General features: G+C 40.5%; 1 protein-coding gene across 1 annotated transcript in view; it reads right to left on the reverse strand.

Annotated features, from left to right (window-relative positions):
• Positions 1 to 1,051: 1,051 nt before the first annotated feature.
• LOC138052907 (ribosomal protein S6 kinase alpha-3-like) overlaps positions 1,052 to 11,040 on the reverse strand; it is a 26,296-nt gene continuing 16,307 nt past the window's right edge. Inside the window, 7 exon segments of the mRNA XM_068899503.1 lie at positions 1,052 to 3,437; positions 3,624 to 3,680; positions 4,058 to 4,175; positions 5,008 to 5,246; positions 7,192 to 7,350; positions 9,253 to 9,300; positions 9,934 to 9,975. Coding sequence (XP_068755604.1) covers positions 3,231 to 3,437; positions 3,624 to 3,680; positions 4,058 to 4,175; positions 5,008 to 5,246; positions 7,192 to 7,350; positions 9,253 to 9,300; positions 9,934 to 9,975 — 870 coding nt within the window. The 3' untranslated portion in view covers positions 1,052 to 3,230.

Raw genomic sequence — 11,040 nt, forward strand, 5'->3', positions numbered from 1 at the left:
CTCAAATTCGGCGAAGGCATGGGGACATCCCTAATCCAGCTAATCGCTCGGATGCTGGTGTTTGTAAGGTGAGAATTTCACTGGTTTGACGTCAGTTCCAGCTTAAAGTGGACTAGGTGACGCGCCGCAGGCTGATTGCTGCCTGCCTTGTCTCCTTGGTTAGTTCTAACCTCCGAGGTCAAATATTCATCTCGTAAAATAGTGCTTAAAACAGTGATAAACCAACCACTAATAAATGATAAATTATAAGTTGTTTTCCGTATGGCATGTGCAGGTGTATAGGAAGTATTTGCGCACGAGCAAGTGAAAAACGAAAACAAAAACCAAAAAATATTGGCTAGGTACCCTAGGGGGTCCAAATCCGCTGTGACACAGGCTCTAATGGTCAAACAGCGCACCTTAATTCCTCCATCCGCGCATAACCACAATTCCTTCCGTCTTCGACCACAATCCCTTGCGTTTCGAAGAAAAAGTGTGTTCTCCCGATTAGAGAGCTACCTGGTTCGTTCGCTTCAGTCTCACTCACTGATGTGACGTACTAGGTTATCATGGCAACAAAAGGGCCAATTAAAGCGCCTTTCATTTTGTCTTAAAGCAGTTATATCTCTAAAACGAACTTGGTGACCGCCATTTTTTATTGCTGGAAAGTGATAAGCAGGCTAAAATAACAATCCCTGCATAATCTCGTGCATGCCATTCAGGGCCTAGATAAACGACCTACTGTAGCTCGTCAGAGTTCTTGTACCTCAATTGGGAGATCATACAACAGGTGTTACGTAGGTCGTAGGTTAGCATTTGTCCTTTCGCCAAGCGACTAGTTTCCCATACTTTTTACAGGGGCATTGCACCTAAAAAATCACTAGCTGGATAAAGCAATTTTTCCGTCGTTCCTTTACAAGATGTCCTGGGACACAGCGCCCTAAACTAACTATAATGCCAAATTCAGAGGAAATTACGATAATCGAAAATTCAAACAGGAGATCATGTTGACAGTAGCACTGGTTTAAGCGCCAGCTAAACTCCCAAGGAAAAAAAAAAGAACACAGAATGGTACATTGCCTGGAAATAACTTTTATTATTTACATCATCAGTTCTTCTCAGTTTTACAGGAAAACAAATTTGATTTTAATTCGTCGAAAGAGTTACCCAACCCACCCAGAATAAACTCACAGTTATAGCCATTTACAATACAAAATCAATGACATTTGATGGCTTCCAAAGCAGTATACAAAATTACACCAGCAACGACAGTGATCTGTTGCCATTTCGAGTAAACGAGATATTTTATCCATTCCCTTCACCTCATATTCCTAGTTGAGGAAACACTAATTTTTATCCTACTATAATTTACTTGTACGATATACGAAAATATGCACGTTGCTTTCACCAACTTTTCCAAACATCTTGGAAAATAAAATGAGAAATAATCGAATGAAATGCTGGACAGACAAGAGCATCAACTGAAGAACCAAGCTCATGCTTTACACATATTTCACAGCTGTATCTTTATACTGTCCAAGAGAAAACAAGACTTAAAACGAGACGAAAACAAAAAAAAATTACGTTTTGCTCGAACAGCAGAAACTTGTTCGAGATCGACCCGAAAACCCAGGGAAATCAACAGAGTAGATAACATTCACAATGCCAGAAACAAAAGCAATATCATTCACGATATGTCAGATATGTAGTAAATCAGCGATCGTCAGGAACTTTACAATTTTTATACAATACTTACAATTACAAAGCTTATGATAAACAGCTCGAAAAAGTACAAAAATAAGTTTGCTAATGTGGTACAAAAATTCCAGCTCTTCACATTAATTTGGCGTTTAAAACTTCGAGGCCAAACTGAAGAATATAAGTAGCTCCAAACGTGATGACGCGGCTAGATAGATGATCTGTTTCCGCAACATGTCACCGTGACGCAATTTAAGGCCTTGAAAAAGAATACGTTCGATTGTTTCAAGTGACATCCTCTGTAGGTCCTGTTCAAACTTTTTTCGTAAGCTCTGTAAGCGAATCTCTTTTAAATCTGCTACCCATTTTACTTCATTTGTATTTTTTCTGTTATTTTTCGTTATCAATAAGGCCACTCCACCACTTAAAAGAATGATGGCTCAATAAGTCCAGCAACATATTTTCAGCCAATCCGAAGTCAAAGCAAATCCAATCGCGCACGACTTTCTCGCGCATTGCCTCGACTTCGGATTGCCTCGTTTCATTGTTTTCCTTTGTTGTGATTTGCACAATAATTTTTCCGATCATTCTTGATCAAATTTCTTTACAAGAAAACAAGCTTTATTCGAAGCCTGATAATTAACTCGTTTTTTTATGATTTCATTCTACCAACCAGCAGTCCTTGATAAAGTTCGTGTCCTCAAACAAAATGAATTTAAGTAATCTCTCTTTTGCTTTCCAACTGTCTTGAGAAAGCACTAGGAACGTGTTTGATAAATATGACATTTGACACCGAATCAAACCCCAATCAAATAGATGGTGAATATCTTCTTTAGCATAACTTTGTTTAGTGAATCAGTGAATGAGTTATCCAGTCTCACACATGTAAACTACGTTGCCCTCAGTGAAACCAAAACACTGCATTTTCATAACAATGAAGGCAGTGGGAGACAAAATACGTGAAAGTACCAAAGGAGAACCCGAAATATAGATTGTTTTCCACGTGCACATACTTGTACGAATGAGTTAATTTTTTTTTGCTCGTCCGGCCTGCGCGAAAACTGGGGTGAGGAAAAGTAATAGGCCATTTCCGAGTTCATGTCTGCCTCCTTTTCAAACCGAGGCTAAGTGCGAAGTTTTGTGATGGTAATTAGTTCTTCTTTACATATGAATGAAAACTAATTTTCATAACAAAAACTTCGCACTTAGACTCTCTTTGAAGAGGAGGCAAACATGAACTCGGAAATGGCCTATTGGAGTGCTCAACTCAATTTTCGCACTGACAAAATGAGAATCTCTTGTTGGAGCTCCTCGAGACTCCTTTGAAACGGTGAGGCATTTGGTTGTGACACCGTGCTTTAAATGACTTGACCGCGTTGCGTTACAATGCCAACAACAACTAAGCCATTTACAGGAGGCGAATGAAGTAAGCCACGAATTGGTGACTTCGTGTCAGTATACATAGGTCTCTCCCCACTTTGCTGTTGAAAGAGTTACACCCTAAAGATGACTACCAACAATGTAGAAACAAAAAGATAGGGAAAAAATCGCTTTCACGTCTTGGGTGACTTGGAGTTCTTTGTTGTCCTTCTCTGGGCAAGCAGCGAAGCATGAACGGGTTTGAGTCTTTTGTTCTCGGGGGAGGACAGGGCAGAGAATGTGGCCTTGACGGCTTCCTTGATTCTTGACACACTGCTGACCTGGTGAAGTCTGTGTTGGGGTAGCTGGTAGCGACTGACTACCCAGGGATGTTGAAGAACCTGAAAAGCAAGGAGCACAAGGAAGTTAACCATCAGTCACAGGTCTGCCATAATGACGGCACACTCAGTGCAGTCGCCTTTTTACGACTTGGTGTCAAACACAAATCGGAGTCGTCACTCCAGCTTTTCATAACAGTCGCCAACTATTTCGACAGGCTAAACTAGAATTACAAAAACTGGCGTTACCTGTTTCGCTGTGAGCCGGAGTCTTGGGTTCACATGAAGCATCTGTCTCACCAAGTCCTACATAAGAAATAAGACTGGGTCAACATCATTACGAACAAGCCAAAAAAGAAAGAAATGACAACATTTCAAAATGGAAAGAAAACGCAAGGTGCAAACATTATCAAAGACGTTTCAACAACTTTTTAATTAAGGGCCAAATTTCATGAATTTTCAAGGACCCACCCATGAACTGAAATGATATATGTCATTTTGAAGATCCCATTTCTAGGAAATGTCGTCTGATGAAGAAAAAAAGTTTGCTTCCGCTTCCACCACATTCAACTTGCATGAAATTCAAGGACCGTTCTTGGACTTCTGAAGAAATGCAAGGACTTTTCAAGGCTATTTGAACCCTGAAAAAAGAGGAGGGAATTTACAGCGGAAACCATGGTTACCTTGGCAACATCTGATATGCTATCCCAAGCCCCTCCAACAAGGGAGTATTTTCCTTCTCCAATTCTTGACAAAATGACAGCTGATGAATCTTCTGGACCAACGGCAAATGGTGTTTGCCTAATGGGAAATGTAACGAGGTTAGGCAATGTTGTTTTGAATCAGTTGAGAGATGAACTCTTTGTTCACCTTGAATGACCAATAGTTTGAAAAACGACAAGTACTCTTGCAGTTTTAAAAAGAAAAGGAAAGGAGCATTTGTTTAAGTGTCTAGTTGTTCTAGCGCTTGAGCACTAATTGGGGACACTGTAAACTGAAATCTACAAATTAACGCAAATCAAATTAACTGTTGGTTTTTGAGGAGAGAGGAAAACTGAAGTACCCGGTGAAAAACCTCTCGGTGCAGAGTGGAGCACCAACTCAACCCACACATGACTTCGAGTCTGGGCGGGATTCCAACCCGGGCCACATTGGTGGAAGACGAAAACAAAAAAGGTTCATTGTATCATGCCTCGTTCTGTTAAAAAACCGAATTAATTTTCCGCAATCCCGCACCTCGCTCTAACCTGCAATGGAGGTTATTGCGGAGGAATATATTAAAAAGTATTTGCATTTGAAAAGATTCCCCTGCATTAGCCTCCATTGCAAGCTATTGAAGTTCCAGTCCAATACTGAGAATACAAATACGGTCTATCAGGCACTCTTAGTATATATGGTTCCACCAATGGCAAAGGTCTCCTCTACAAACAACTCATAACCCACAATTCCTTACCAAGGGCTAACGCTCAGCTCAAAAATCTTGAACAAAATTATTTAGGCCTAACACACCCTTAAGAAAGGCGTTCATGAGTGGTGCGCGTGGAGATGGTCGAAAGTCACGATTGACTGCTAGCTGCTTGCTAAAGTCGTAAGCTACAATTGCATGGTCTGAATCGCTCTTAACCTCACTCACCCAGCAAGCATTGTGTACAGAAGCACGCCAAGACTCCAAATATCACAAGCAGCATCGTATCCCTGCTTCTTTAACACCTCTGGGGCCACAAAATTGGCTGTGTAACACGGAGTCATCAGAAGACCATTGGTTGCTCTGATTTGCTTTGCAAATCCGAAGTCCACGATTCTGAGGGACTCTGGAGTACCGCTGGTATCTGCATACATAATGTTGCTGGGTTTTAAGTCCCTATGAACAACCTGACAAAAACGACAACACGGAAACGTAAATAAGGACTAGGACAGAGTTCACTTCAGCCTATACATGAAAGAGAGGTAGTGCGTGAAAAAATCATTAGTTACTCTTCTTTTTGTAGTACACTCGACAAAAATAAAAAAGGATATTTGGCATTAAAAATATGTCCAGCCAGGCAGTATGACGTCTTAATGCCTGTAACAATTTATGCTTCAAAAATACTTAAGTGTCTCGCCAATTTTTATTGCATTGCGCCCGTTCAGATTACTTGCGGTACTTCTGAAATCACCTGTACGCATGGAATGCCTGTCAAGTGTTGAAAAAGTTCATTTTGTTGAAACAGTTAACGCGAGGTAATGAGTATTTTTCATGTTAATAGATAGAGCATATTGCAGGGCCAAGCGGGGATACGGATTTTATCTTCGAGTGCTGATAGTAGTATCCCTCACGAGTGAGCGCAGCGAACGAGTGCAAATGCCATCAGCACGAGAAGAGAAAATTCGTATCTGGAAGTGGCCATGTAATGTTTTTTTATTATATAGATACCGATGAAATATCCAGATTAAAAACAATAAACACTTAATGACTGGTTCCGAGGGAAACAGTTCATTTTGTAGCCCGAGAATCGCAATGTTTCCCCGAGGCGCAGCCGAGGGAAACAAAATGAGCTGTTTCCCGAGGGACCAGTCATTAAGTGATTTGTTATATAGCACAAAAAGAAAAACGTGCAACGGCAACAGCGCCGGCGGTCGCCGGTCAACATTCGCGGGTAACAGTGGACTGTTACCCTCTGACGTCATAGATTTTGCACTGCTGCCCGCTAAGAGATTTTTGGCGGGAAACAGTTTTATTGTTAGATGTCATGTGACCTCGAAGTAACCAATGAGAGCGCGCGCTGCTGGAGGAAAAAGCTCAGCTATATAACAACTTGTTTTATTTATTCTCGAAATGGAGAAAAAGTGGTCACCAACCGATAAAACACGCAAGTTGTGTAACACGAAACGGGATACAAAAGTTATGAAAAACAAATTATGATGATGTCCAATTGATTCATAAAATGAAAACTTAGCAGAGAAAAATTATATTAGCGCACAAAAGTATCTTACAAGGAAGGCGAAACTCTGTTTTTATGACCTATATCCTCACACGCGAAGGATAAAAACAATATTTTCACTGCGCGCGTTGAAGTTATGAAAATCCTAGTATTTTATCAGTATCTATATAAGAAAATAAAATATTCTGTCATTACATGTTTCCAATGTAGAGAGCGTCCTTGTCAATGATGATTCACGCACTCTATGAAAAAGTTTGTTTAGGTGTTACCACTTACTCTGCTTGGAACCAGTCGATTCGCCCGGAAGTCGATTTGCCCGACGGTGATTCGCCCGGAACTAATGATGATTCGCTCGATAGTAATTAAGGAGGGTGCCTACTAATTCAAAGGTATTTTTGCGCGATTAACTGAATATGCGGGAAAAACAGATCTTACCAAATGTTATTGAAATCCAAAAACAAAATTGGGGGTAACCACGCATTTTTCGGAGATAATTAATCAACAATATTTGTAAAAAGCTTGAAAATACAAAGCAATGTATGGTATTCTTTTTCCAATTGAAGATTAATTATCTCGGAAAAATACATGGTTACCCCCAATTTTCTTTTTGGATACCAAGAGCACTTGCTAAGTTCTGCTTTTTCCGCATAGTTTTGAACCGCGCAAAAATATCCCTGCACTAAAAAGCACCACCCATAGGAAATCCGAGTATCTCGAAAGGAGCAGAACATATGCGCAATAACAATAGTAGGCACCTTCCTTAAACCCGTAAGAAGGATTGTATCATCTTTCTACGCCGGCGAATCGCCATCGGGAGAGTCGATCTTCCGGCAATCGACCGTAATACAAGCAGGGTAAATAAAAATTAAAACCAAACAGCATAAGGTCAAACGTACCCCCTCCTCATGAAGAAATGTAAAAGTACTGGCCAGCGTGTACATAATCAATGCAGCTTCTCGTTCAGAAAGACTCTTGTGTTTAAGTATCCTATCCAATAGCTCCCCGCCTCTCATGAGCTCCATCACCATAAAAATGTTTTTACCATCATCATACACCTACAAAAGAGATTGCCATTTCAACGTTATTCTCCGCTTTGTCACTGCGCAGTGCAATAGGAAGGAAGAAAGACTGGCTAGATAGAAAGGATACGTCTAATTTCACAGTATAGAATCTTTGCCTTTGGGGTGCAGGGATGGCGCAGTGGTGAGAGCACTCGCCTCCCACCAATGTGGCCTGGTTTCAATTTGGCGTCATATGTGGGTTGAGTTTGTTGGTTCTCTACTCTGCACCGAGAGGTTTTCTCCGGGTACTCCAGTTTCCCCTCTCCTCAAAAACCAACATTTGACTTGATTTACTTTCATTGTTCATTTCAGTTTACAGTGTCCCCAGTTAGCGCTCCAGCGCTAGAACGACTTGACACTTAAGTAAAGTTCCTTGGCTTTTTTCCCTTGCTTACATACCGCGAAATTGTTTCCTACAAGGAATCTTAGCATGCACGAATTAACTTGACCCTTTCATTCCAACGATCGAAACGTTCATTCTCCCAACTAGTACCATAAGGTTCTTTCTTGGGTGGTCATGAGAATTTAGTGTTATATCGATATCACGCATCTTAATTAGCTGATAATAATCTTTACTGCCAATACCTGTCTGACTGATATTTCAGGAAATTGTGAAGAGAATTTAAACAACGATCACTCCTGGGTGTCAAAGGGTTTTTATCTATGCTACTTCCCCAATTTTAACTGCTGTAGCATTTACGGTTTGATAATCAATCTTTGTCATCAAACAACTGACAAATCGTTGTTTTACCAAATGCTACCGAGACCATTATTATCTTTAACGTTTGGAATTTTCAAATCGTGAAACGGGGATTACACACAGATTTCTTAGTACAGTACCGCCTGAAGGTACTGACCCCTCGGGACGAGGCAATATCTCGTCTTGGCCGCGACTAGTGGTCGCGCGTTACCGAAGTATGCAAATTATGTTTCTTCAGTAAAACCATGGTACAATTTTGCCGCGGGAGAAAAGACGAGGCTTCCCGCGGGAAAGAATTAACAAATCGAAAGTGGTTCAGCGTTGTCTGTACTCTTATCGACAATGATATTTATTCTTCATCACAGTGGTCAAAATGTTGTGGACTCACGAGGCGCAGCAAATTACGAATATCGTTGTCGATAAGAGTACAGACTACCCTGAACCACTTTCGATTTGTTTTTTACCACAATATGCAACGCCAAAGAAAGTTTTTATTTCAGAGCGTGACCAAAATCATGACACGAAGAGCAAGCGTTGTCTATAACTTTCTTGCTATATGATTGGTTTATTTCCCAAAATGGGCGTTCCTGATTGGCTATAACATTGCGTGACAAATTGACGCGAGCATGACGCGTACAGCGTTGTCTAGACTCTTAACGACAACGGAAAATTAGCCAATCAGATTGCGAGATTACAAGCAATTGTGGTGAAACAATGGTTTGTCAAATAAGCAGTAGACTTTCAAGTTGTAGATCTCATGGTGCGAAGAATCGATTTTTAATGCAACAAATTGTAATCAAAATGAGAGAGTCCGCGATTCACGTAAGGACTGTATTTCATAATATTAGACTCAAGTTATCACGGGGAAGGGACTTCAACACTCAGTGCTTATTTTTTGGGGGGTTGATTGGAAAACAACGAGCTTCTACTGGCATAGTGAAAATTGTTGTAAACAATGATTCTCCTATTCGAGATGAGAGTGAGTTGCAACATTAACATACGAGATACTATTCTAAAAGCAAAAAATGCCTTGGCCAGAACTGACCGAGTCACCTGAATAAAGATGAAGAGAGACACACTTGATCACTTAACAACGTTGCCCCTTAGAAACTTGATCAGTCAACAAAAAGAGAGATTTTTTAACGATCTCTGCCCATAGCAGTACAAGGAAGTCAAGATTTCATGCTTGAACTTACATGTCTGAGATGAATGACATTTTGATGGCTTCCATAGCGCAAGAGAATCTAAAAAAAACATGTCACAATTTAGTTTCTAAAAGAGAGGTCACATTCCACAGGTCATTGTACATGTCACTGTGCTACAGACAAATAACACCATCTACAGTGTCTCCTAGCACTAATTATCACCCTACAAAAATGTTGTTGCAGGTCAAGGGTAAACGTTTAGCTTAGTTGTCCATCATTGGAGAAGGGACTTCTAGTTTGACCAGTGAAAATTCACATGTGACCTGTGTTTTAGACAAGCCTACAAAACGAGACTCCACGTGAGTTAAGTCTGCTTACGAGCCAAGTGGCCCATCAGGCTGGAGCTTATCCTCGTTCCTGTAGCATGAAGCGACTAGGAGTATTTCTACTCCCCCCTGGATGGGATGTTGGTCCAGTGCAGGGCTACTCCCTGCATTAAATTCGCCAGTACCCATTTATACACCCAGATGGAGAGAGGCACTGTGAGAGTAAAGTGTCTTGCCCAAGAACACAACACAATGTCCCCAGCCAGGACCCGAACCCGGACTACTTGATCCGAAGCTGAGCACACTAACCATGAGGCCACTGCGCCTCTCCACGCGAGTACTATAAAATTAATTCATTGAGGCATTCAAAGAGGTACATGTACAGTAAAGTGTTCCAGACTCAAACCTCAATTTCCTCTGTTGGGTCTTTTTTACTCTTATCTAGAATCTGTTGGGGAAAAAAAAGAAAAAATTTGAGTGTGATTTGTATCTGAAGAGGTCTTTATTTTTCAGAGGCAACTCTGGGTAGTGGCAAGAAAAGCTAGCACTCCCAACAGAGGTCAAACACATGACCTTTGGCCTACTACATGTATACATACAGTGTAGCTCAAAGGCCCTACTACTGAGCTGTTGGTGATTCGTGGGAGCAATGCTGCAAAACTAAATTTAATGATGTGTTTAGATCTTAGAGAGCCCAGGGATGACAAACAAAAATTAGAGAGACTTAGTATTGCCCTAAAAGTGCCCGTGACCTCACACTTTTCCACTTTATTTATTCTTCGAAATCGTCACAAATACATCATGTTGTTTTTAGAACCTTTAGATCAAAGTTTCACTTTTTTATTGGCTTTGAAAGATGGGAAAAGTAGTTATACTGTGATTAAAACCAAGCAAGGAAGGGGAATTGGTTGGTTACCGGGTTGACGTCACAAATGAATGTGTGTCAATGCAAATTCATTTGTGACATCAACCCCGTATCGAACCCACTCTCCTTCCTCGCTCGATTATGGATCAAAGTATGATCATTTTTCCCATCTTTGAAACCCTATAAAAAGCGAAATTTCAATCAAAACGTTCTAAAAACAACACTATGTATTTGTGGAAAAGTGTGTTAGGTGACAGGCACTTTAAATTTTCTCTACTAATGCCCCTAGCAGGAGACGAACCCTTCACCTTTCAATTAAAAGTGACAGGTGGGAGATAAGCCAGTAAAGAAGATTCAGGTGACAACATTGTCCTGCAACCCAGTTAAAATTTCTGATCTAACAGCAAGCAGCTTAGGGGTACAATTTTTGGGACTTTTTAAAAACTGACACTTAAAAATATTTCTAACTGTTTAGTAACTGTTGAAATCACGAAAAACAGCAAATGGTCAAAGCTTGATTTCCTGCCATAAAACACTTTGCAAGACCTTTCCATTTTCTTTGCAAAACCATTTTGGAATGTGTCCCTAAAAAGGAGCGACAGATTTATACTTAACATAATTATGAAAATGGCAGCTATAAACACAATG

This window comes from Montipora capricornis, chromosome 6 (genome assembly GCF_036669925.1).
Source record: "Montipora capricornis isolate CH-2021 chromosome 6, ASM3666992v2, whole genome shotgun sequence".
Taxonomy (NCBI): domain Eukaryota; kingdom Metazoa; phylum Cnidaria; class Anthozoa; order Scleractinia; family Acroporidae; genus Montipora; species Montipora capricornis.